This window comes from Pithys albifrons, chromosome 6 (assembly GCF_047495875.1).
Source record: "Pithys albifrons albifrons isolate INPA30051 chromosome 6, PitAlb_v1, whole genome shotgun sequence".
NCBI classification, from domain to species: domain Eukaryota; kingdom Metazoa; phylum Chordata; class Aves; order Passeriformes; family Thamnophilidae; genus Pithys; species Pithys albifrons.
In genome coordinates, this window is record NC_092463.1 from 38,777,529 (window position 1) to 38,803,972 (window position 26,444).

At 42.9% G+C, this 26,444-nt stretch overlaps 1 protein-coding gene across 2 annotated transcripts in view; it reads right to left on the reverse strand.

Moving 5' to 3' along the window:
• Positions 1-1,321: 1,321 nt before the first annotated feature.
• The window catches only part of TYRO3 (TYRO3 protein tyrosine kinase), a 42,724-nt gene continuing 17,601 nt past the window's right edge, over positions 1,322-26,444 (reverse strand). For both annotated transcript variants that reach the window (XM_071558387.1, XM_071558386.1), the window contains 14 exons: positions 26,203-26,318; positions 23,709-23,886; positions 23,102-23,244; positions 21,660-21,804; positions 17,061-17,190; positions 16,134-16,234; positions 14,994-15,089; positions 12,582-12,662; positions 10,835-10,927; positions 9,998-10,119; positions 9,592-9,701; positions 8,081-8,240; positions 6,541-6,677; positions 1,322-3,764 (listed from right to left, as the gene is read on the reverse strand). In XM_071558387.1, the coding sequence (XP_071414488.1) occupies positions 3,389-3,764; positions 6,541-6,677; positions 8,081-8,240; positions 9,592-9,701; positions 9,998-10,119; positions 10,835-10,927; positions 12,582-12,662; positions 14,994-15,089; positions 16,134-16,234; positions 17,061-17,190; positions 21,660-21,804; positions 23,102-23,244; positions 23,709-23,886; positions 26,203-26,318 (1,988 nt within the window). In that variant the 3' untranslated portion in view covers positions 1,322-3,388. The remainder of the gene's footprint in view (positions 3,765-6,540; positions 6,678-8,080; positions 8,241-9,591; positions 9,702-9,997; positions 10,120-10,834; positions 10,928-12,581; positions 12,663-14,993; positions 15,090-16,133; positions 16,235-17,060; positions 17,191-21,659; positions 21,805-23,101; positions 23,245-23,708; positions 23,887-26,202; positions 26,319-26,444) is intronic.

Sequence of the window (26,444 nt, forward strand, 5' to 3'; positions counted from 1 at the left end):
TTACCCATATGCAAGAGAAGTTGCTTCAGCATAAACAAGCAGTGTCCCTCAGCCATCTCACTGCAGTGGATGGGGCAAGGGTTGATGCTTGGGAGGATGGGAGGCACTGCACTGTTGTACTAGAGTGATGGAAAAAAAGGGTGGTTGTGTGGGAAATATTTTGTGTAACTAAGAATCCAAGGTGCTAGGCTGCTGCCTAAATGAGAACTGCTAGGATGAAGCTTCCCTGGGGTCAGGATCACAGTGCTGTCTCCAAGCAGATGCAGGGCCAGGCCAGCTGTATACAGCCTCTTTGTGATTTAAGAGAAACACATTGCAAGGCACCTGGGCTGGACCAGAGCATCTCATCCTTTAAAAAAACACATAGCCAGTCACTGCCTCAGACTCCTGCCTCATCCCAGCTGAGGCAAATGCCTTTTCTGTTTTGGGATGTCATATATAACATTCTGTATCTCTGCCTTGTTTGTTGTCTTACCAGCTCATTCCATCTGCCCTATTTCAAAATCTTTCCTCCCTCTTTTCTCACTAGCTCTTCTTCTAGTGTCACTTCTCTCACCCACAACACAGCTTCATTTGTACCTGGTCTGTCCAAGCTTGTGTGTGAAAGGATTAAATCATCATTTGAAACAGATCCAAGGGACATCACTGGGCACTGAAACCCTAAAATATTAACTAAGTCAGCTACTTTGTGCTTCAGAAGTCATTTTGCCTGCATTGCAGATGGAGGGTGAGTAGTACAGTTTACCACCACTCTTCCTCTCAGCGTGAGTTGCAGGCAGAGGGAGTGCAGTGTATTGTTTGCTGATGAAGAATAAAAGCGTGAGGTACACCTTTTCTTCTCTGAGCTGGAAATCCAGAGGCTCCTTTATGTTGTGCTTGGAACATTTGACTCAGCAGCTGAATTTTACCCACCGCCTCCAAACCTCTCTTCCACTGAGAGCACTGCCAGTAGTTGGATGGGTGCACATGACAATTTTCAAGGAGGAACTGAGACAGAGATTTTGCATTCCCAGGTAGGATGCAGCATGTTCCAGTGAGGGCTTCTCCCCAGGTTCGTGCATAGCAGTGGCTGCAGAGCTTGTCTCTGTGTGGAACCACCAGCCCATGCCCATCAGATTTTGGCCTTCAAAGTCTCAAGGCTGGAGCACTGCAGAGTAACTCTCATATGGGGAGGCCAAACATGTTCTCTGCCTCCAAGAAGTAGTCCAACCATTCCTGGTGAAGGGAGAAAGATGGCTTTCAGCTGGGGCTGACATTTACTGTGACCCCACATAGTTAGTGAGCACCATCACAAGCTCTGCCACACATAAGAGGCTGGGACTCAAACACAGTACATGTTTTATTATTAAAAAATGCATAAAAACTAAAGACATGCTTCCCAGAGTTAGAGTCTATATTTACATCTGTGCTTCCCAGGCAGCTGCAGGGAGCTTAGCCTTCTGCTCTCACTGCATACGTGCACTGCACAGGTTTTTGTTACCCTTTGTTAGGTGTTACCTTCTCAACTGCATTTACACCATTCCAGCTAAATGAAGAGTCTGTACTGCCTGGGGTATAAGATGGTGCAGTTTGTACCTGTGGCTGAGAAGCCATACTGAACTTCTGGAGACACCTGCAGGACATCTCTGTTCAGTAGGAAACTTTACAGAAAGGACCCATGCCCAAACTGCAGGCTGAAATTTCCCTTCCCTAGGAAGAGTTCTCACTAAGGCCTGAAACTGGACCTGAATTTTGTAGTTATACCCAAACTTACAATAAGCAAATATTGGGCATCAAAGGGTGGAGTGAACTGATACCAAGTTTGCAATCTCATTTGACTTACTGGTCCCACCTTTGCCAACTCACAAATGCTGACATTTGTGTATTCATCTCTGAGGAACTACAATGTGGAATCCTAAGTCTTGTGATACTGCTGAGTTTTCAGTGCAGTCAAAATAAAAGAAATTAAGATCTAGCAAATATTTAGGATAAATAGAGAAAGATGTAACTGCACTTCCTGGAACCACTGCACAAAACAAAGGCTGATTTACAGTAAAATATTAAATTATTAAAAGCCACACAAGCACTTGCAGTTACAGCGAGTCAGACATGCTGATTGGAAAACAAAACAAAACCCAAAGAGCAAAACCATTACTTTTGCCCTGTCTGGAAGGCTGCAAGTGATACTAGTCTATGTTTTATGTGACTTTCACAGCATGCCAGAAAACCTGCTAAATAGGAAGGTCAGTGGTTCTCAAGTTTTTTCATCATGAGGCCTCTTTCTTCAGAGATCTTGCAGTTGATTCCTTCCCCCACCACACACATCTTCTCAAAGCTGATTTCACACCGTCACTATAGCAGATGCAGTACTTGGTTATTTGAAGAAGTCATAGGAGTAATAAAGAGAATTATTAAATGAATCCAATTTTGAAGCAAATGCTGAATCCTGTTCTTGCTGAAACTGAAGCAAGTCTGCCATTCTGTATCTCAGCCATCTCCTTCCTCTCCTGGAGGGCAGAACTCACAATTAATTAGCACTGTTTCCTCATACTGCTGTTAAGTCCTCTCTACACTGCTTCCTTTCCATCCCTTTGAAGCTGGATTCTGGCCTCACACATGCCAGCTGCTCTCCCTCCCTTTGCATTTTAATGTCAGTTGCAAGTCTAGTCAGGCCTGAACTGGCATCAAATGGAAGAAAAAGAAGGACATAAAAAAGGTGCATGGGGTGAAAAGGAATGCTGGGATTTCATTTTTTTCCCTAATTGCCTTGCTCACCAAAACATCAGAAACTCTTAAAAGAGCTCTAGACTGAGGAAGCGACAAATGTCACTGCATGAAATAAGCTGGATGTTCAAATTCAGTACTGGGAAGAAGCAGATCTGCTGATCAGTTTGAGAACCACTGAGGTAGGCGACAAGTCTAGGCAGTACTGCTGAGTGAACACGAGGGGAATCTTGCCCTCTTGTCCTGAATGACAGTGTAAATACCCACTAGTGTTTTCAGAGGTACCAGTCCTGAAGTCATGCAGCCAGGACTGAAGACACCATCTACACAAGAGCAAGCACTGACTGAACAGGTGTATTCAGCTCTGCTCCAGCAAACAGTGGGAAGGAGCAGAGCACAGACTCTGACTGCCACCTTGGCTCTGAACTCCTTCAGGAGGATGTGGTCAATCTGTAACCCTACTGCCCTCCTTCCCTAAATCCAAGGGGTTGTTTGGGGTTGCAGTTCTTCCAAGCTGTTTGCCACTGCAACCCACACAGGTGGTGACAGCTACAAAAGGTGCCCAAGAGCTCTGGTCAGTGCTGTTCAATGCCATTCCAGATCCAGCATCAGAGCCCCTGGCGACATGACACCATGCTACACACATCCAATCCCAGGGAAGCAGAGTGTCATTGCTATGTACAGACTAACAACTTTTCCCTCCTCCTGTCTCTAGTTCATACAGCAGACTTTTGTTCTCCCCTTCCTGCCCATCTGGATGCCTTTCACCCTCAGCATCATCTGCAAGGCACAAGGGGCTCATGATGTAGCGATAGTCACTTGTGACAGCAGCAGCTGCCCCAGCAACAGTCTCTTCGGCATCCATATTTCCAAAGGAGGCATGCAGGGCAGGGTCACTTGCAGATGCCTCTTTGTCCTTCCCAATGTTGACATAGAGAGGATCTTGACTGGAAGACAGTGTGGACATCCTCCCACGAATCATTTCCAGCTGAGACCGGAGCACTCCAAAGCTGGGGCGTAGCTTGGGCTCAGGATGCCAACATCTACACATGAGATCGTAGCTGCAAAATAGAAGGAGACAAGAGCACTGAGAAGCAGAGCAGCCATGCCCTGCACCTCTGATCAAGGGCTCTGGGCAGTCCAGCTTAGAAAGAACAGATGCTTCCTCCAAATTCATCAGCTTTGGCCTTGCATAGGTGACACAGCATGTGAATGGTCACTATGGACATAATTTCTTGTTCCTTCTCATTTTTAAAGTCATTCTCACTTTGGTCAAAAGAGTTATTTAGATAGTATCAAAATCCCAAAAGTCTTGTCAAAGCATGCTGAATTTCTTGGTAAAATCCTTGTTCTGCGGTCTCTAGGGAGCTAAAATAGGACTGTGAGTGTGACATCACCTAGTAATAGTAGTTCAAGAGCAAATAAATCACAGGAAGGAAATAAATATTGAACAGTGGGAAGTACAAGTTATTTCCAGAGTATTCTTTTTTCACACTGTGTTAACTCAGTACTCCTGGAGTAACAGAGGTGTGCTGCTGCTGCTGCCTGACAGATTGTCAGCAGGAGTGGAAAAAAGCATACATGGTTTGTTTAGAGGGCTTTAGAATGGACAACAGCTTCAGTGCTGGAAGAGGGATGCTGAAATAGCCTTTCTACTACAAATGCAGAAGATGTGTTCAGTGCCTCAGGCCCCATCCTGCTGCATTTCTCTTGTGGTGCAATGCCAGCCACCTCAGCTCTGGTTGCCTAAGGGCCAGCGTGAGGAGACATCGCTGGCTCTGATGCCCTGTGCTAGAGCAAGGCGAGAGAAGCTCTGCTCCCCTGTGGCTGCTTTCCCAGCTCAGTGTCTGTGCTGGCTGACCTCCCACCAGCCAGGCCTCTGGCTGGAGCACAGCCAGAGCCATTGTTCTCCTCCTCTTTGTGCATCAGCCACAAGACTGGCAGCTGCATTCCTATGGCATTATTGTTGCCAGTTTTGCAGGGAACCGTAACAAAGCACAGTGCTGGCACAGAAAAACACTGCATACAAATGAACCTCAGTCAAACTTGTAAATGGAAAAAATCTGATATGGTCCTTACTGGGAAATAAAACATTTCATTATGCGTTTTATTTTACTTTTTATGTTGCTTGCTTGCTATCAGATTTACAAGACTGTTTTTGATCTCGCACTAATTTTACAGAAAGCTTCTATGGTTCAGTTGTCTTAATCCTGATTTACATCTCTCACAAACAGTAGAAATAATTCTAAATGCTCCAGATAAAATGGAAACTTCCTATTCTGTGGCACCAAATTAAATACTTTCTTTTCCTCTCTCTGCCTATCATCAGAAATTCATCTGAAAGAAAGCTAGAAAACTACCGGCTGTACTGAATCAGCTCCAAAACTCCACTTTCCCAATACGCTGTTCGACAGTGTTTAGTAGCAATGCTTAGGGAAAGCATGTAGGCTGAGGGTGGGTATGGAGTGAGATCTTTCTGGTATATTCTCTCAGGTCTCAATAACCTGTAGTTCAAGGGCCTCGCAAAATGGTGGTTGTACCTTTTCAATAGTTTTTGATGGATTTCTCCCTAATGCCTACCTGGTAGGTTTTTGAATCTCTTCTCTGCTTCCTGCATCTGTTAACATCCTACAGCCATAAGCTCCACAACTTGGAATCAGAGCTACTCACAGCAGTAAAGGTGCAGACATGTAATGAATTTAAGCAGTGCTATAACAATGCTTTCATTTAAACTCAGTAACAGTTAAAATGAACTGCTGAGAAGATAAAAGTGTACAGCTTTAGTAACAAGAGTACAGATTATTCCCTAAGTAGAAAAAAAAAGAAAAGGAGAAAGAAACCACATGAAATAATCCACCATCAGAGCAGGAGGGAAGAAGGACAAAAGAGAAATTCATGTTGTCCATTTTACATACAAGGAACTGCTTGGGAAGACCACTAAAGTCAGTGCTTGTAGTTACCTTTTGCTTTGGGCACAACACACAGAAAACAGAGACTTGCTTGGGCCCTCAGTGAAATGATTTCACCTTCTCCAGACAAGGCAAACTTTTACCTTGGGATCTCAGCCCCATATGTGGAGTCCTGAAAACTCCAACCACCGTCCACGGAACAAGGATTCCTGAGCAAATATTGCACATAACCTGTTGGCCAAGAATAGTCCTTTGGCTGCAGGACTAAGGCAGGAGCACAGGCTGCAGCATGTGGCTGTCTGCTGCCCTGAGGACTATCTAAGTCTTTCCTGTAAGTCTGAAAATGTCTGAAACCTGGTATCTGCAAGAATATCCTGGTTTTTCCACCTGTAATTTACAGTGGGACACTGACCTATAGAACTTTAGATTCACCTATCTGCTCTCTTCAATTTCAATCTGCTATTTCTGAGAGTAGTGGTTCCAGTTTTGAAAACTGAGTCAAGCTTTGAAAGACACATGCAAGCCACTGCCTCTGGCATCCAGTTTCCTCATAGTCTTGCTAGACTGCCTTCTGTTCAGCCTTCAGAGTGTGCCAAGAAACTCATGCCTTTGCTCAGATGGTGCCCTGAGAAGGCAGGGAGAAGTTTCTTCATAACTTATATAGTTTCCACAAAGCCAAGAGCTGCTAATGTTGACACTGTTCAAACCCTTGAGCCAAGTTAGCTGCTTGTGTAGTTTACCACAGGATCCTGGGACCTCTGCCAGCTGACAATATCTGGTAGCTAACCCAGAGACTTTCTAGTGAATGCCTTTGTGTACTAGAAAGTGGACAGATTCAGATCAGCACCCTAGCCAGCTGCCTCTGTTTCCTTCCAGTGAGCCAAACATCTCAAGAAATCATATGTCAGCAGGGTGAGGAAGTACTCACACATCTTCCAGGCACTCTGGCGGCTGCTTCAGCCTGTTCCCACTGATGAGGTAGTTGTAGATTTCTGCATTCTCAATGCCAGCATAAGGGGTTTGCCCTCGAGTCACAATCTCCCACATGGTCACCCCAAATGCCCACTGAAAGAGAATAGCACACACAACAAGTGAACAGACAGTTCCCTGCTCTCTGGGATGTGGTTTCAGTATGCTCAGATTGTGCTGACCCACCCAGCATGGAGTAATGAATGTCATGTGAGCAGCAGTGATGCAAGGACAATCCAAACTCTAGCCAGAAAACAGAAATGATCCACCAGATGCAGCTGATGCTGACACATCATCTTAGGAGACAGCTGAAGGCTCTGCCCAGCCCCATTCTGCAGTGGAGCAGGAAAAGATCTGTGAACTACTGCTGTCTTCCACCTGCAGACCTCTCCCAAGCATCTCCTACTCATGGTTCTTTTAGGTATGCCGCATCAGTTTTATGGTTCCCACCTATAAGATTTTGATTTGGGGCTAACAAATCAGTTTCTTAATTAATTGAACCAGATTCTGAGCTTCTAGTAATGTACAGGCACAAGTGAAAGCAGAGTTTAGTCAATAAGCAGGGCAAAGAAAAAAACACTTATGGCTCATGTTCATTGCTGCTCTACACTGCAACAGTTGTGCATTTCAACCAAACTGCAAGGTTTGTTAGGTGCTAAAAATCATTATTGTCATAAGCAAATCCCTGTCCAGTATCTATTGTATCAGCAATCACTAAACACTGTCTACAGTGGTTACAGCAATCACTGAGCAACACAGCAGACACATTACAAGGCACTCTTTGTGATCTCTTCAGGGACATTGTGACATGGATAACTGGAAAGGTAAGTCCGCAGGACTGAAGGACAAAACCAGTGTGAAAACAGACCAAAAGGCAGCAAGGAAAAGGGGAGACTGTATCAGAAAAAGAAGAAAGAAAAAATCCCAAAAAGAACAACCAAAAAAACCAAAGGGAAAATAAGCAACAATTTCAGATGAATGGGTTTAGCTTTGCTTCTCAGGGGCAAAGCTAAGGGGAGTGTCTAAGCACTAAGGTATTCAGATCTATGAAATGCCACCAATGCCTTCTGTAGCACAGAGTACCTTTGCTGCACTTGTACACGAGTGTGTGGGTTATATGCACTTCAAATGTTACTTCAAACTGTCATGCCACAGAGAAAGGAAAAAGAAAGAGTAAGAAAGAAGAAACATCATAGAGAGGAAAAGAAAGAGGAGCAGAGGAAAGGTGAAGAAGAGGATGGGGATAAGCACTGAAAAATAAAGGACAAAATGATAAGAAGAGGAAAAGGGTTGATGTCTTCTGCCATAAACCACTCTCGAATATTTTTAGTCTCGAATTCTGACAGCATCCAAGGCAGAGGTAGCACCATCCCTCAAACACAAAGCAAATTCCCTTTCCCATCACCAGGGGCCTTTTCCCACTCTCAGTGGATACAGAAGGATTCCTCCACTTCAGCAGGAATACAAGTGATTCTCAAATGCACCAGAGCTAAACTCACCACATCACTGTGTGTTGTGTACAGATTATCTGCCAGACTTTCCAAAGCAAGCCACTTCACTGGCAGCTTGGAGGCACAGCCCTGACGGTAGTAGTCTCCACTGTAGATTTTCTTAGAAAGTCCAAAGTCTGCAACACTCACATTCATGTTCTCATCCAACCTATGGAAAGTTTTCAAAATTGAGAAAAGAAAAGCATTTTTGGCTACTTCAGGCTAAAAAACCCATACAAACCTATGCTCAGGGAACTGAGGTATATAGTTCATCAAGTATTACCCAAGAGGATAATGATTTCATCTACTTGCCAATCAATGTGAAAATAGTTCAGTGGTATCAAATCGTTCAGTAGTTCCTTCAGACTAACAGGGAAATAATTAGCACTAAGGAAGTAAGGAAATGTCTATGCTCAGATGGTCTGCTCTGTTACACAAAGCAAACTCAGATAATTTCTGTAGTTTCCAAAATTATCACAGGACATCTGCAGTGCTCACTGATACCACCAATGCCTGGTTAATGGTCTGAATTGCTCTGTTGCTCACTTAAACCTAGACACATTGGTAGGCAGTGCAAGTAAAACTCGCAAAGACTTCATGCTCCCAGGCCTCATAAAGGACTCGCTGCTTTCCCCAGAAGACGTGCTGAAATAGGCATTCAGCTTCCTCTGGAGAAAGTCTGCAAAAATAGGAAATTGGTACAGGTTTCCCATAAATGTCAAAGCAGGCTAACCCATCATTTTTCACCATGACTACTAGGCTCTAGTCTGAACATCTGGACATTCAAATGCCTTTGGAAATCTGTGTTGCATTGCAGATTTTATTGGTGTGTTTTTGTTCAGAGGCAGAGTTCTGTCTGTCAGAATGGGTTGCTCCTTACTTCATTTTTAGGGAAGAAGCAGTGGAAAGGATAAAAAGGACTGTTCTTCCTTTCAAAGCAGTCAAGTTAGTTTAGGGTCAAGAATAGTGACGTGAGATCACACAGTGTGTTCAACATGCAATTATTTTTAAAGGCATTCTCCACAAGCTTTCAAGGAAACTACATTTCTAATGTTGTGATAATCAAGTCCTCAAAATAGATACAAGAAATAAAGACTTCAGGCTACAATGAAAGTTCTTTTCTCCTAACACAGCCAAACCTATTCTCTTCTGTTGGTTACATTACATTGTGGAACAAAGAGCCTATGCTGACACACAGCCACTAGAGCGGCTTCTAATTACAAACACATATTGTAATCAACTCTATGAAATTATATGTGCAGACCGATGATGGAAAAGTTCCTTATAAAAATGGTTTATTTGAAAGCTCAGTGGGACTTTAGCAGTTGCTCCACACTCCCAGCACCACCACCACACACCCTGCCACCACAGCCAGGGCTGCCCTGTGTCTATTGTCACTCAAATCCAAGCCTCATCATTCTTGGACAGGACCCGTCCCCACTTGTGTCATGCAAAAGGTTTCTCATCCCTCCCTCACCCATGATGGTCTTTCTTTCTCTCAAAACTCATGGGTCACTTACATGCAGTTCCGAGCTGCAAGGTCTCTGTGTATGAAATTTTTTGAGCTCAAGTACTCCATTCCACTGGCAATGTCAATCATGAACTTGAGGAGCGTCTGAACAGGCAAGTTCTGTAAGAAATAACAGTTTAAGTTCTATTCCTGGAAGCTTTTTTTTTCATATGGCAAAACTGCAAAATTTGCTGCCATCTTACAGAGCAGGGATGGGGGATATAGGGAGGGGATGGAATGGAGGGGCTGGTCCTCAACATGCATGAAATTAAATACTTCAGCATCACACCTCACAACCTTCTTTGGTGTTAAAATCCAGTCACCTGCCTTTGGGAGACCAACCCTGAACTGCTTTGAGTATATTTTCTATAAATCCATACCCTTCCAGAAGGAATTCTACTGTAAGACAGACTTACAAAAGGGTTTTCCCCAATCCGTGACATCAGCAGAAAAGCATGGAGGTCTCCATGCTTCATGAAGGGCAGGATCACCATGGGAATTGGGAGACGGCCTTTGGGACGGCTGCGTAAACTGACTCCTGATGAGGACACACACAGCAAAGAGGTGTTAGCAAACAGATCACTCTCAAGTGGAATCTTAAAGGCTGCTGTGCCTATCTCTTACAAATCTGGAGGAAAATGTGCAGTTTTGGTGGGTAGATTCCATGCTCCAAGCTCCCTTCCATGACTTCATGCCAGGAGGTGTTAAGATACCTCTTTCTTCAGAGGCACTAATAAGCACCTAGCACCTCTCAGCTCCTGCAGGACCAGCTGTAAATGTTTCTAGCATCACTCCAGACCAGACAGCCCCAAACCTCAGGCTTGCAGAGCAATCTCCACATTCTAGAAATTGCCTGTGTTCCACAGTGCTCACCCACAAATGTCGTGATTCTTACTCAGTATTTCGGAAAGACATAATCTTCCCTCCCCCTATTTATAGTCTACCAACACACCTGTCCAATTTCATGGCAGTTTAGACATATCTCAGCCAGCCAAAGTCTCCCTGATGTATTTGCAAGAACCAAAGAAATGGATTACATAAGAGATGCTTATTACTGGTGTACGAGGGCAAGTGTTGTGAGCGCTTACACACTCCAGCTCCCTCTGGGCCTGGGAAGGAGCAATGCTGATCTTTGCAGGACTCCAGGTAGCACACAGGTGGCTGCACTAGCACTGCTGTTGACAGAGTGAGGCTGTGTGGGATTGTGCAGGAATAGGAGATGCTCTGTGGCACAAGCATCAGTGTTGGCTTACCAATCAGTTTAGTGACGTGTGGGTGGTCAAATTCCTTCATACACGCAGCCTCTCTCAGGAACTCCTCAATGTCAGTCGATGTAAAGATGTCCGCTGGAAAAAGTGACTGTAAGTTTTCTTCCTTTGTGGGTGGCTCCAAGGGACTTTACAAATAATGATTATCAGAAGCTTGTTCTCTGTGGCACAGGACATCCTCTCACACCTACAGCTAGATAAGCCATTTTACAACAAAGTAGAACCTGACATTCCCTCCTGGGATGGGCAGCAGTAACCACACATCAGGGACATTTGGTAAATAGGTTCTTGGCAGAGTAAAGACCTGTTGATTAGCAGCTCTTTTCTCAGTAAGAACTTCTCTTTGAAAACCATGTGGGAATTAAAGATCTAAGAATTAATTTAGGTAAAAGAACCTAAACTATAACATCAGGGAGAAGAGACATCACATAAATGAAAGAAAATGTTGAAACTGAGAAGATAGCCTGGAGCCCCCTGGCTGGCAGAGCAGACCTCAATTCATCCCTGATAAAGCACATGAAAGATCAATGCTTTTATGTCTCTCAGCATGATTGAGTCTTCTAAGGTGCTAGAGGTTAAATTTCTTAAATAATCACACTACTGGAGAGCTTGGACCAAATTCAGCAGTGACATACATCCGCATAAATTTGAAGTAAATTATTTCTCATTGCTATTACTCTAGATTTACGGAAATTAGTCCAGTCAATTACTTCCCCCACTTCTGCTGCTGAATTTTAGCAGGAGTCCTCCAGTCCTGCTGCAAGATCAGACTCAGACCTGTAGGGGAGTATTCACATTATCTGCTTTAGGCAAGTAATTTCAATATGATTCAAAAGACAAAAGGAGATTCTCTTTTTATAGTCAATGGAGAAAGAAAGGTTCCTCTGGAGACTGACAGATTGTTTCTAAGTTAATGCCTGAAATAGACAGTCTGACACAAGAGCCTGAAAACTGATCAGAATTATTGCTGAAATTGGATAAGATGATACAACTGGACAAGATGATACAACCTACACTAGTGTGGTAGTAGTGTATTTGGTACAAGCTGGTATTCTGTGATAGCAAACTGAGCTGCAGAGGTGAGTGAGTGTGACTCCATTTTCAGTAAGTCTCAGGTAATTTTTGCCTTACAGGCAACAGAGATGCAACAACATAGGTTAACCTATATAAACACATATCTATGCACATACTTGCTTTGATTTATACCTATCTCTTAATTGTTTTTCTTGTTACAGACTTGTGCTTGATGAACATGTTTGTTGCCCTTGTCACGTACATTCATCAAATGACAAATCAGAAGGGAGTGAGACTATTTAGTCAAATGTACCTGACTGAGATGAGTTAGCTTGTCGCTGCATTCAGCCCAAACACTCTCCTGTTTTTTCCAGGATATATACATGGAGAAACACTGTCTTTCACTGCTGAATTATAAGGGCAAAGCAGACTTGTTTGAGCTGCCTGCGCCACAGGATGTAGTGGTTATGGTTGCATTCAACACGTGCTAGTTGCTGTAGAAGCAACGAGGGTGGTATAGGTCCTTCACTGAGAAGCTTCCACTACAAAAGGACTGATATGAAAGCAATGGGAGACAACATGGGTAGAGTGGCTGAGTGGGAAGCTCAGAGAGGAGTGAAGAGCATCAGGGGATGTTTGCTGAGAACAGGACAGACAACATTTAATCTTTCCAAGCTTTCTTTTCATAAGTAATTCAGATAGCCCTGATCCCACTTACCTTTCAGCATCTTCACTGCCACTTTCTGGAAAGAGCCATCATCTAGCTTCAGTAGTGCCTCTCGAACTGACCCAAACTCCCCTGTGAAATGACCAGAGCAGGCAGTGAGGGAACAGCATCTTGTGAAGAAAGTATGATTCACAGGAGGTTCACTTCAGGGGTCACTGGGAAAGAAGCTGAATAACTGTAAGAAAGGCTCCATTTTTCAGTCTGCAGTTACAGACACCAGCTTTCAACATATGTGTGCCGAGAAGAGGTAGCACTACCAGTAGTATCACTGTGCTGGCAGTCTAGAAGGCAAAGGAAAACAAGAGGGGGAAAAAGCAATCCCCAACCAGACAGACAATGGAGTGACAGAGTTTAAGCTGGCATTGTAGGTAGACATTTCTGGGGAAGCCATATGATGAGGGATGAGTCTGTGTGAGGTTCTGGTCAGAGAGGAGGCTATTAGCTGTGGGTTAGCTGAGGAAGCTCTCAGTAATGACAGCCATCAGAACTGAGTGATGGTGCCAGGACTCCATCATTTGAGACATAGTCAGCTTCAAAACTCAGGGATGACTTCTATGGATCACAGTAGACCATAGAAAACATAGAGCACCTACTTGTGTGTGAGTGACATGCTGAGTCACAGGAGGCAGTGTTTAGTCTGGTGTATTCCCCAAGGGAGATAAGAGGAAATGCAACAGGTCAAAACCTCTTCAAACTATTTAAGCCTGAAGTGGCTTTATACTACAGTCTAACCACCTCTTTGCATTAGATCTGACTCCAGATTTGGTCTCCCTAATTTTGTAACTGCTTACCCCACCGAAAATGCAGTAGTATGAGGAACTTTGGTATTGAAAAGAAGAAAGCAAAATATGGCACTCAGGACATCCACACTGGAAACAGTATCTTTTCACTAGCTTTTCACTAGTGTCTGCTTTGCCCTAATACTACTGTATGGGACATGCTTACTACACAATAACCACAAGCAATGGATCTGATCACAAAAGAGGAAAATGGAAAGAAGCAAAGGCATTTTGTGCTGCTTCCATACTATGGAGCTGTTGCTCAGCTGTAGAGCCAGCAGAGTCCAAGGTAATGCAGTCATGCCATCTTAAAACATCTATGCTGTGTGTGGGGCTGTGGGAGTGGTGTTGAGAATACAGATCAGATCCTGCCAGCTGGCATTCTCCCACCAAAGGCATGCCCTGGGGTCCTACTGCAGCTGATTTCAGTTTGCTACCTGCCATAGGGACAGCTCAGAAGGATTCAGCAGGATCCTAGAAACTGGCCAAGAGCTTACACTCAAAAAAGAGATGACACAGCTGCTTAATTACTTAGCATTGTTAAGCCCTCAGAGACCACTTCTGCAGGAAGGTCATCTTCCTGCTCTTAAAGAAACACATTTGTTCTAGGAGGGATGGAGTGGAAGAATGCTCCCAGTAGGAAGGGGTCAAAGAAAACTGCAATAAAACTAGTCTTATAAAGAAAAAGGAAGCCAAACACTTCAGCTTCCATTTGCTTAGGATCCCTGATTTAGGCTCCTCTCTTAGTTATTGGCTTTATCCTTAGATGTTTTCACTTATTTCTAGAGACTGCCTTCATACTGAGAAGTAGGGAAGCATGATTCAACAGTGAGCACACTGGCCTGCCATTTGGGAAATGTAAATTCAAACCCATTTTTTCACTCAGAGTTTCTCAGCCAATCTCTTGGCCAAAGTTAAATGAGAAGCATTCCACTTCTGCTCTGTGCATGCCCCCTCACTTAAAAACCTCAGAGAGTATTAGGAACACCTGTATACAAGATCCAGATGGAGATCCGCAGTCAGAAGCACTCCTAAGGGCTGGAACTAATGAGGACAAATGTCAGCAAAATTCAGTATCTGTTGCAAATGTGCCTCTGTAACAGTCCAAACTAAAATCTGGAGTCAAACCACCTCAGACATTGAGAATACCTGAAACTGAATTGTTTTGAGGGGTTGGAATGTTTGAGGTATATAATCTCTGTCCCTGTGTTGTCTCAGGCTGTTTAATACTTTATGCATGTGTATGTAAATGGAAGGAATTTTCTAGCAACATTTTGTTAGTAGAAAAAGCAGAAGTTTAATTGATTATTCCTTTGTTTAAATCTCTGAAAGAAATTCACACACCAGTGAATCAACAATACTTTGGAAAGCTGAGCACAGACTGCAGTTCATGACTGTGTAGAGCCATATTACAGGAATGGCTTAGCCAATATCCTCTTAGTTATGCTAAACCTCTGAAACATTTTATCCCAGCGGAAGGGATAGTTCCATTTAAATTGCCATTTAAGGAGGAAAGAAAATTGCCACAAGGAGGAGAGAAAACACATGGCTTTTAATTGCTTCTCCTTACTCGACAGTAAATCAGGATTCTCAATGTAAAGAGAATCCTTGTTTTGGTTCTTACCCTTGCCCAACATTCTTCCCAAGGTGAACTGCTGTTCCTGGATTAAGACATCTTTGAGTTTTGTCTTCAATTCATCACTTATTCCTATACTGTCCACTAGAAAAAACCCGAAAACAAAAATAAAGAGTTAAATAAGGGATACTTACATATTCTGTCACAACATCAAGTATCACCTGTTCTAATCTTCATCTCCAATCTGATTCCCATACCGTAAGCAGGAAACCTGAAAATGACGGAGTTCCCTAACAAGTCCTCTAGCCTCACCACAGACAAGAGGCCAGCAACTTTCAACTACAAGAAAATGGACCAACAGTACTTAAAAGAAGAGGGCGTCATAACACTCTGCTTAAACACAAGAGCAATAGGAATATAGAACTAACATAAATAATGCTAAGACAGAATCCAATCAGAAAGGCCACTGACAGACACTAGTTCACACAGCTTAATTTAAGTTGATGGAGCTGCACTGCTTTTCAATGTCTGGCTGTCAGACTATTTAAAGTACAGCATAAATCTCACAGCACTTGGCTGAGAAGGTAACATAATGTCCAACAACTTATGGTTACTAGAATTAATGGAGAGACCTTTAAGTCCAGGACAGCAAAGTCAAAGACAGCTGTAGCATCATCCTAACCCAGCTATGCAGTGCTGCTACAGAGAGCCATGCCCTTGATGAACCAGGAAACAGAAATGGCCATTCCTGTGACTCAATCTCCTGTTTGATAAGTTACTAATTCCTCGTTTCCAAGACTGATTAATTGGTTCATGCTTGTAGCACAGCCCAGAGCATACTGAGTTTAAAGCGTACTGCTAATATTGCTAAGCCGCATTTATCTCACTGTTGTATAATATTCCAGTTGAAGGAGTCCCTGTAGTGTGAAACTGGGGCAGGGGAGCGGCGAATTTATACCTTGCACTAATATACACAATGACTGTAGCTGTAATTAGCAAATGCTATGTAATTGGTATGGCAACAGCAATTCTGGCCTTTCATCTCTGCAATTCACAAGGTCTAAGCCTTCCTGTAAATTAATCCATTTGTTTTTATCAAAAAACATCCGTTTCAGTGAAAACAGCGAGAGCATAGTACATGCATGAACACACCTTTCCAGGCAGAATCACTCAGGTCAATTTACTTACATGTTGCTTCAATGAGCTCTGGGCCCTCCCTGTTGAAAGACCTGGCAGCTCTGAAGTGGACTGCTGGATCCCCTCTGCCAACCACACTGCCAAAGGCATGGCTAGAAGGCAGAAAAGACACACAGTGCCATGATTACAGGTGCCATTCACTTCTAAAAGGGTGTGCTGGACACTATGGGTGATTTCTCATCCCTTGCCGAATAAATACTGCAGACTGTTTTGTTAAAGAGGGTGTAGCTGGAGAAGAGCAACAGTGGGTTTATGCTGCCTTGGTGATGCACCTAGAGGGGATGCAGCCTTCAAAACAAGGGAATCATTACTCCCAAGTGCTGGGAGAAGCTGCAGGTTGGGGCAGGTTGCAAAAGTCATATAAACAGAGATGCTGCTGTGAGACAGAGGTGTGGGAGACTGAAAAGAACAGGAACCTTGCTTGCTGCTGGGAGCAATCTGCAGTCAGGGGTGATGAAAAGGAAACTCCAGAGAGTTCTGGGCAGTCAGGAAGTTACAATCAGCCGCTAGACTGAAAATCACCATGGGATAAAGAGCTCAGCCCATAAGAATACAGATATTTCATCAGTAGGTCTTTTCTCTTTGAATGTCTTACATAGAAGTGCTAAGAATCACCTGGATCTAGTTTGTATTTCTATACTCTAATAAAGCCTAGCTATTAACATAACATTTTTTCTTTGATCTTCTAATTTTGAAGAAAAGGTAGGCATCCCTGAAACTGGGGGAAAAATCCAACAACAGGCAAAATAAACCCAACAAAAACTCAACCAATACAGTTATCCAAAGAAAGTGCCAAAAGTACTCCATCCACAATGCTTTTTGAAAAATAATTGAGTCAGAAACTGTCATGATGTGACAAACCACACTAGAAGAGAAAGCAGAGATCTCTCTAATGAGCACAAGGAGAGCCTCCCTTACCCAAACCGAGTTTCCTTTCTTCTTTTTCGGAGGAGAATAAGAGCCAGGGCAACAGCTGTGACCAGAGCTGTGAGAATGCCTAATGCCACAGGAACCCAGGATGTCCCATAAGGAGGTTGTCTCTGGCCACCTAGATGATGGAGAAAACACCAGTCAGGAAATCGAAGACTGTCAGTGGTATACAGACCAATCTCTCCCTTTTGCTTTTAAATGGAAAAGCCATGCTGCTGGACCTGGTGTTCACAGTGGATCCTTGTGTACTGGAATTTGGCATAAACAGCTATTCAATTATCAGGAAAACTAGCTGTTTCACACAGCAAAGGCAGAGTAGATGCATCCAGTTATCAGAAACTATTCTTAGTTTTGAGATTTGAGAAAGTAAAAGGCACTGCACCAGATTGTATTACATGCTCTGTGGTGCTTTAAACTGGAGTTTCAGGGCAAAAAGGTTGCTCAATATGAGCATTCTCTGTGCAGCTTTTACCTTGTCCTGTTTGAGGCCGTCATGAGAACCTTGACCAACCTACACAGTACTCCCTTAATGTCAACCAGATAACATTTTGAAAGAAAATAGAGAAAGACAATTACCTCATGGGAACCTGGTTAAAAATATTTACATTTCTCCTCTAACTCCTCCCACAAAGAGAAGTGCCCTGAGGGACTTGGTATTAGCTATAACTTCACAATGTTGGTTGCTTGGTTGCAACTTCTCAATGTTTCTCTCCAAAGAAGATGAATTTTAAAGAGTGCCCTGAGAGTAAAGAAATGTTAGTGAGCCCACAGGTTCCATCTGAAGTAATATTTGCTCCCAGAATATGTATATTTTTGACTACCAACTGTCTACAGAAGAAACAGAGATGCTGTCAACCCGAGTAAGCTGCCAGGCAAAGCAGATAAGCAATATAGTTATGAATAAAAAGGTATTATCTATGCCTGGGAAAAAATGATAAATTAATCCAATTCCCTGAGATATTTCTTCTCCAAATACAATTATTAAAGCTTAAATGTGAACTTGAATGGGTTCATTAAAATCTAGAATAGCTCTCATATCTCCAAATTGAGAGCAAACAAGAAAAGGTAACAGGTAACACCTCCTTCAAGTTCACTTGCTCACCCTCTGCAGTACACTGTGCTTTACCAGAAGGTAAGGAAAAATCATCTTTGATGATGTAAGTAATCCTACTACAAGTCATGACAGTATAAGTAAACCTATCCTTAAAAGAGATATTAGGTTGATGGGCTTGGATTTGGATGAATTTCTGCATAGATGTATATGAAAAGGAGTCAGACACCCTTTCCGGCAGAGTCCTGGCAGGCAAGAGGCTTCTAAGAATTCATTACTAGTTACATTGATGAGCTTTATTATCCAAGGTTTTAAAGAAGTATGTATGTACGGCTTGGCTTCGCGAACAAAGACTTGGGCAGGGCTCTCCCCACGTGGGTGTGCCCTTCGAGCCTGCGCAGTGGATGTTTTAGGTGAGGCACAGCGTGAGCAGAACTGGCCTCACCCTTTAACTCCTGAGGTTCATCTGCCATGGCCGAGTGAGCTTGGACGGTGACAGTGAAGTCCTTGGAACTGGAACCTACCGCCCCCGGTATTCCCAGGTCTCCCATCCAAGTACGAACGAGGGCTGACCCTGCTTGGCTTCTGAGATCTGACGAGATTGGGTGTCAGGCAGGCATTTAACTGCTTTAAAGAATTAATATTAGTTTAAAAAACAGGTAGAGCTTAAGGAAGCAGAATTGTGGACCATTGAGAAAGCAGATTAGTACTTCTCTACTTGAAGCAAATTATCAGATCTTTAGTATTTATTTTCCAGCATCTTATCTCCTTCAATGACTCACATATACTTTTACCACCCAGAAGGCTTTACAGGTTCTGGGTTGTATGATACTCCCTCTTGCTGGAACTTTCGACCCAGCCTTCAAGGCTGCTTATGAGGAGGGAGAGATCAGAAACAGGAGCTGTATTTCTCAAATATAATAAAGGTAACTCCAACCCTCTCCACAACCCCCAAGCTAATCACTTAGGCTGTTTCTGTCAAACAATCAGGGTAGAAATAACTAACAACACTAATGTAAAAGGTCTTCTCTGACAGTTAATGATAAGGTTTTCTTCCCCTTCTAGTGAGACAAACCTCTCTTGACTTATTTTTCTAGTCTCTGTTAGCTGGCCTGGTGAGAGAGCAGGGATTTAGGTCAACTTTCAGGGAGTACCTCCAAAAGTAGTGTGAATCAAAACAAACCAAAACTAAATATTCTTCCTGTTTATAAACTGTTGGGAATCAAAAGCCCATCCCACAGTTTATAGCAAATGTGTCAGAAATAGAAAGGAATGTTAAAATTCACTGCTTCTGCTCCTCTGGCCCACAGATCATTGCTTCCCACTCATGTCACTGAGCCTGAGAGGGTGGGTGCAGCCCAAGTAAAGACTAAGCTGATCTCTCTGAACTCTGTCTCTGTCTCATCTCCTATACTCTTCTTTTTAAACCAGCATATGCCTTAAGATTGCATAAGGTAGAGAGAAGACAGTACTACTAGGTGAGTTTAAAAGTATTTAGGAGCCTTTTGATAGTAAGAGCCCTTTTATTTCATAGCAAATTTGTATCTCAAATGCATGCAAAGAACGTAATCCAAGAGTCTTCTCCTGCCTACAATTGCGAAGATTACAGATAGGGAAAAGCTATTAGATCATTCTGTTCCTCGTTCTGCAGTGAAACAGAGAGGTTTCTATTGAGAATGTTTCTGAAAATATTAAACCAATCTTTGTTAATAGCACACAAGATCTCTCCATAAGCAGGGTGGAGCTCCCACTAGCTTTGCTGTGATGAGAAATTCAATTTAAAGTTTATACAAGCTTAGTCATCCTTATTGCCACACTGGGAACTGGTCAGAAACCACCCCTGGCATTTCTCACAGAAAGCAAGTAGTGCCAGTTTGCTATTTTAGGAAAGGAAGCAACTTGTATTTTCTACCAGGCCTGAACAAAACTGCAGTCTTTCTGCAGCTCTGTTGTTTAAGGCCTGTCAGTATTTCCACAGTGAACCTTAACCTCCAGCCTGTTATGCTTGTGAAAAAACGTATGTGCTTTCAGAAAGCATTTTACCAAAACCAGCACCACACCTGATGCTACCTTTTTTAAAGTGGTTTGCAAATAAAAACAATCTAACAAGAACATATAGTACTTTCTGGATTATCCCATTTCAAGCTCCCTGCAAAATGTAAACCTTATAACATTCCCTAGGGCTTCTTGCCAGTGATGGCCATTTTCCAAAGGGAAGTCCTAGTTCTTTCAGATACTTTTCTCCATACTTGAGTGCCACAGAAAAAACCTGATCAAAAAGCAGGAGAAAAAAATTGATGGAGTCAAAGACCAACCTCAGTAGGGTCAGCTGTGGACCTCCATACCTTTTCATTCTGCTTTAAATAATTTGAGGGCTTTGATCCCACAGTGACTGTGTGCTCACACATAAGCATCAGTGATGACTTCATCACAGGAACTGGGCTGCCAAAGGACTTGAGTAACATGCCCATTAAAATCATCATTAGATGCACTACTGCAAGTAAGGCTACAATTCTCTATAAGTTACTCTGCCTCTATCCCCCACCTCCTACTTGCCTGGGAACCCCATTCTAGAGTCTCCCTGCCATCTGTGAGTATGGAGGGATCAGGAGAGATCAATGTCCATGTGATTCCTCAAAGACATGTGGAGCAGGAAGAAAGCAGCAGCGGGTGGATCACCATCAGAGATTAGAGATTTCTGTCTTGGTGGGCCACAGAAGACTGTGGGATTTTTGTATGCTTTAACCTCACTGACTTCTTATCATCAATCTGTATCTTTATTTGGAACATTTTACTCTTAGTTGTTTCACAGTTTCCTTCACAAGCAGCAGCATTCTCCCCTTTCTGCCCATTTCATCATATCCTGCCCTTCTTCACAGCCTGACTTCCATTCACTACGAAATACAAGCAGCAAGCAAATCCCTTCATCACTAGGAATGCACTCCACACATGCATGTTCTTTGCTCCCAACAAATCCTTTCATGTGGTCCAGATTGCATGGCAGCATCTGTACCATCATCTTCCTCTTCTACCAGTAGCTCAGCTTTACAAAGGAGACAGCTAAACTGGTTTAATAGAAGCACATTCAATAAAACCAGTACAAACCCCCATGTGGCCATGGTTTAAATCAGACTTCACTGAAACTAGTCAGGAATGGCTTCAAATTAAATCAAAGAGAACCTATGTTAGAGGAGTTTTCCGTTATGTTTACTTTTGCAAACCTGTGTGGCTTAAGCCTAAATGAAGGATTTCAAACTTTCATTTGCACCTTTTCTATTGTATCTGCCCTTCTCCCACTCTACATTAAGCACAGCAAAACCCTGCTAGAGAAGACACAGTAGTAGTGGCCAAAAGCTGTTTTGTTTAAGCTCTTTAAAGATTATTGAATTTCTAATCTGCTTGATGAAGTGTGCTGTTGTATAAAACCACATGTCTCAGTCAGTTGTAAGCACTGAAAGAAAAGGAGGAAGAGAAAACAGCAGTCCCAGCACTTTCAGCTTTTTCTCAGAAGTGAAGGGAAGGTAGTGAAGACTCACCCATGACCTCTTGGGCTTCAAGCAGGAAGAGGTCACTCCATGGCCCGCATCCTGCAGAGTTCAGCACACACACCCTGATAATCAGGTCTTTGAGAGGATTCCACATTGTGAGATTAGCTTTTGTATCCTGTACAATCATCTCCCCCTGAGTGGAAATGACAAGAAACTGTAGACTGTCTTAAAAGGAATCTAATGTAAAACTTCACCTGTAAAACTAAACCAAAACATTACCATGTACTTCAATGGGGCTATAACAAGGGTTGGGAGTTGTGACTCCTGGGTCCTCACCTTGGTTTTGCCACTAATTTGGGCTGGTCTTGGGATTGTCTTCCCAAAAATTGCTAATAGTTTCCAGGGCATAAGGAAGATATGAGGTTTAATAATTTCTTCCTTTGAGGTCCTTGCATGCAAGTAGGTATAGAAATGTGGTTATTTCTGCTGTTAAAAGATATACCTCCTTCTTGTGGTTGAAACACTAGGATGTGCTAATACAAAAAAGCATCTGATGAGTTTAATCCAAGGGAGGAGTCTGTCTGTCTTAACTTGTTGACCAAATCCCAAATGGCCTCTGAATTTCATGGCAAATTTTCTCTTAGGATTGCAAGGCCAACATATTTTCAGTAGTTTTGTGGATCTTTTTCATACATACTATTTCCAGTAAACCCATGAAGACATAGCTGCCACCCCTGACACAATATAAATTTTATGGGAACTCAAAATATTGTCACTCAAAGTCAATGACGCTGACCTGGTATGAAATGGGTCATGCAAAAAAGGAAATAAGCTTCTTTTCCCTCTAGCTGTCTATTATTACAGGCTTGTACATCATTAATAAGCACTGGGTAAATACCTATTACGAAGCTAGAAACCATAAGAAATGCTATGAAACTTCAAAGGCTGATAGATATCTGGGAAAGGTCAATACCAAAGAACAAATGAAAGGCCTTCTACCCTGTTGGGGTACTTTTAACTCCCTATGTTTTATAAATTAAAGAATCCACAATCTTCCTTCTGTGATTTACAGTATAACTCATTCACTTGTTAAATACATGTTTGCTGCTAGGATTTGGAAAGTCAAGGCCCAGTCATAGAAGAGAGAAAGCCCAGATCCTACACTGTCTGAGCTGCCTTTGGGACAGTACTAGAAAAGGGTGAAATGAATTTCCTCTGTGTTGTCCTTCTTGTACAAGGAATGACAGAGACCTAGTCTGTCCACAGATGAACATTCAAGCAAAGGAATTCTGAATATGCCAGGAAGGAAGAAAGGGCCCCAAATGTTGAGGCTAAATACTGAGGTGTTCTCTCAAATCAGAACAGATCCATTTACACAGAAGCAATGCCAGCAATCCAGTCCCCTGGTACAGATGAGGGACCCTAATGCTTAAAAATTTTAATATGAACGCTCTCCAACTCTGTATCCAGCTACTTTCTCAATCTGTTACCTGAGTAACATTATCTTGAATCCATTCCAGTCTGTATCCCAGGACGTTTTCTTTTAGCATATTTGGAGCCACACCTTCCCACTCCAAAATTAAACCTGGATCTCTTTGAATAACATGGATATTTTGAGGCGTGCTGCTTGGAGCTGAAAGCAGAGGACAGAACACAATCACTCTATGCAGGAAAATAAGGCACTATCCACACTGAAAATGGCAGTTTCACCCTCTTTCCTGAGATCAGCCAGAGGAGAGAGGGTGTGAAGGGAGAGAACAACTTCTGAAAGGCACCAGCACTTTGATTGCTTCCAGTGGAAAAGATAGGTTGGGCAGCACCTCTCATTTATCTCAAAGATCCCAAGAATCTTGGAGAGCTAATGGGATCAGCACGCAGAAGCCCCATGGTTAGATCAATTTCTGTACTGTGCATTTATTGCTGTTAATCACATTTGGCTGCATATTATTATTTTGTTCTAGGAGTCCCTTAAAGAGGATAAGCAATCTGACAGCACAACATTTCCTGTATTTCACAATTAGCAAGGAGTTAATGAGGTTTATCATTTCTCTCTTTTTCAGATTCAGAAATGCTTTCCTGTTGTCTGTGATTTCTTACCAAGATCCAGGGTCTGGAAATAAACCCTGTCGGTGAAGGGAGAGCTGCCCATCTCATTGCTGCACTGCACACGAACACTGTAGTTGGTGGAATGCTTCAGGCCTTGCATGCCATAGGCAAAGGGTGGCACTGGGGTGACTTCAGTGGAGACCTCCTTGCCATCTGGTGACTCAGCTACCTGTGCCAAGAGTGACACAGAGATGACAGTTACCATAAGCAGTCCATGCAGATAAGGATCCATTTAATTGTCAGTTTAGGAATGTGTAAGAACACATATGCTACTGGTGGTGCCTAAAACACTGAAAAGGGAGTTGTCATCACTCTAACCCTGACAATACAACAAATTTCCTCCAGCCAAAAATTTGATTCCATATTTTAAAACATTTCCTTACCTATGTTACAGATTCTACAGTTGATTATTTCTTTGAAGAAAACAATGTCCTTGTTGCTTTGGGCACTAGGGGTTGGCTTCTGTTTAAATCTGGGCAATGAAAACTGGTAGATCAACTTTCCTGTTGCCTACTGTTCTGATGAACTCTTTTATTCAGAATTTTGTATATTTTCAGTTTTGTAGTGGATTAGAGACATGGTAGGCACTAGTGGCTTAGTTCAACTAAACCAGGATCAAATGAAACTGATCATACGGAAACAATCATACGGATTTTATATTCTTTATATAGCAGCATTTTTCCCTTTCTCACCACCCTTCTCCTCACTGTCATGTACACTTCTGGCGTACTGATTTATTTGGCTAATAAAAGGGAAGAATCTCAAATTTCCTGAATATAAAAGCATATTTTTGTCATTATCAGCATCATCCAAAGCAGGAAAAAACCAAGCTGACTTCTGTGTCAAATCCTATCTGTTTCATAATGTGTTTCTGTTCAAGTCTCAAGAGCCGGTGCCCTTCTGCACCTGTCCCTTTCACACCCTGGAACACTGCTCGTGCTAACAGTCAGTAAACACTGTGATTCCCTGCCCTGATCCCAGAAGTAATCTTCCTGTCCCAATGTGGTGTTCACGGGTCACCTGTGAGATTCCTGAATGCCAGAAAACACCAGCAAAGTTCCAGTCCCTCTTCTCTTTCTGTGAGACTCTGAGCAGAAGTGTAATCGAGAGGAGCCAGAACACGTGCATTTTCACATGGAAATGTGGGTCAATGTCTCACACAACATCTCTCAATGTGGGAGTCAGAGGAAGCCTCGTTTTCTGGCAGTGGAGGGTTATTGTCAAGTTACTCTGCTCCCAGACTCAAATGCAGGAACTTTGTCCTCCCCAAATAGAACAGAAAAGGCTTAGAAAAGAGGTGAGAGACTGCTGAGTGGACAGAAACTGAGCTGCTCTGATTCAGCCTCTTTTCCACACGTCCCATCCCCCACGCCTGCCCCTGCCAGAAGTGAGAGGGGGAACTTAAACCCCAGGGTGATTAGCATTGCAGCATGCAATCCAGAGAGAATAGGCTGTTCCAACGGCAGATAACTGGCATTGTAAAACAGAGGAAGAAAACCATTTTTTACTGTGAACAAGAACAGAAGCAGCAACAAAACCCAGAGACCAGAGCCAGCTATATTCAAGAGCTCCTTCTGCCAGTGAGTAAAAACAAGATGATGGTTTCTTTTACTTATGAAAAAGAATAAACATCAAAGCATGAAATCTCTCATTTCCTTCCCAAATAAAAGGTGGACTGCAATTAAATTAGCTAGACTGCTTCCAGCATTACTTTGAGTTTGAAATCCTCCTCTACATAGTTGGCAACATCCCACAGAAATTCCACTCCAGCTCACAATGCTGCTGCAATCAGGTAGGAAAAGCATAGGGGCCTAATATTCACAGCTGGCAGATAAATCCATGGACAATGTGCCTAGCTGTGTTTGCACAGTCCCCTTTGGGAATCACCACTTCTTGCTGACATTTGGTTACCTGCTCTTTGGACAGATTCTATGGTTAAGTTGCAATGCTAGAAACTAACTCTCCCTGAAGTCTGACACATACTATTGTACCCAGGAACCTGAAGAAGCAGTTGAATTTTTCAGAGATGGGCAGTACTGCACCTGGTAGAACTAAAGGATATTATCACTTTTGATTTTCTGGGCTGAACTGGTGTTTGACAATGGAAAACCAATTAAGATTTAGAAGCAGGGTTTAAAATTGCTCTGAAACTTGCAAATAGGCCTGACCTTGTATCAAAAAGCCCAATCTGTCTCCTGCCTCTATCATTCCTACCTTTCCTGTACCACTTCTTATACTTTGCATAAGGGAGAATGGGGCCAGTCTCTAATTCTTAACTTCAGTGTGAAGTTCATGATCTGCTCTTTGGCACCTGCATGCACCCCAAGTTGCATCCTGTTAAGATTTTATGTATTAATACTGTGAAATAAGAATTCAAACACTGCTACAAGTAAGTTGGGAGAGCAAAAGATGGCCCAAGAAATGTTGTGGCTCAGGAGAGTCCTGCTATTCATGCAGGGCAGGGCACAATCTAGAGAAGCCATACCTGAAGAGTGCAAGAATGGAGCGGTGCGCGGCCATCAAATCCTGGCACCCAGGCCACACTGGCATTGCTGCTGGTAACTTGGCTTACAGTTACATTGAGAGGCGGGAGAGGCATGGCTGTAAAAGAAACAAAGAGACCTTTCGGTATACACAGAACTGAGCAGGTATTCACAGGGAAATGGAAGAGGCTTGAGGCTAGAAATTATGCAATGAAATCACTAACAGAAATGGTACAATATCACA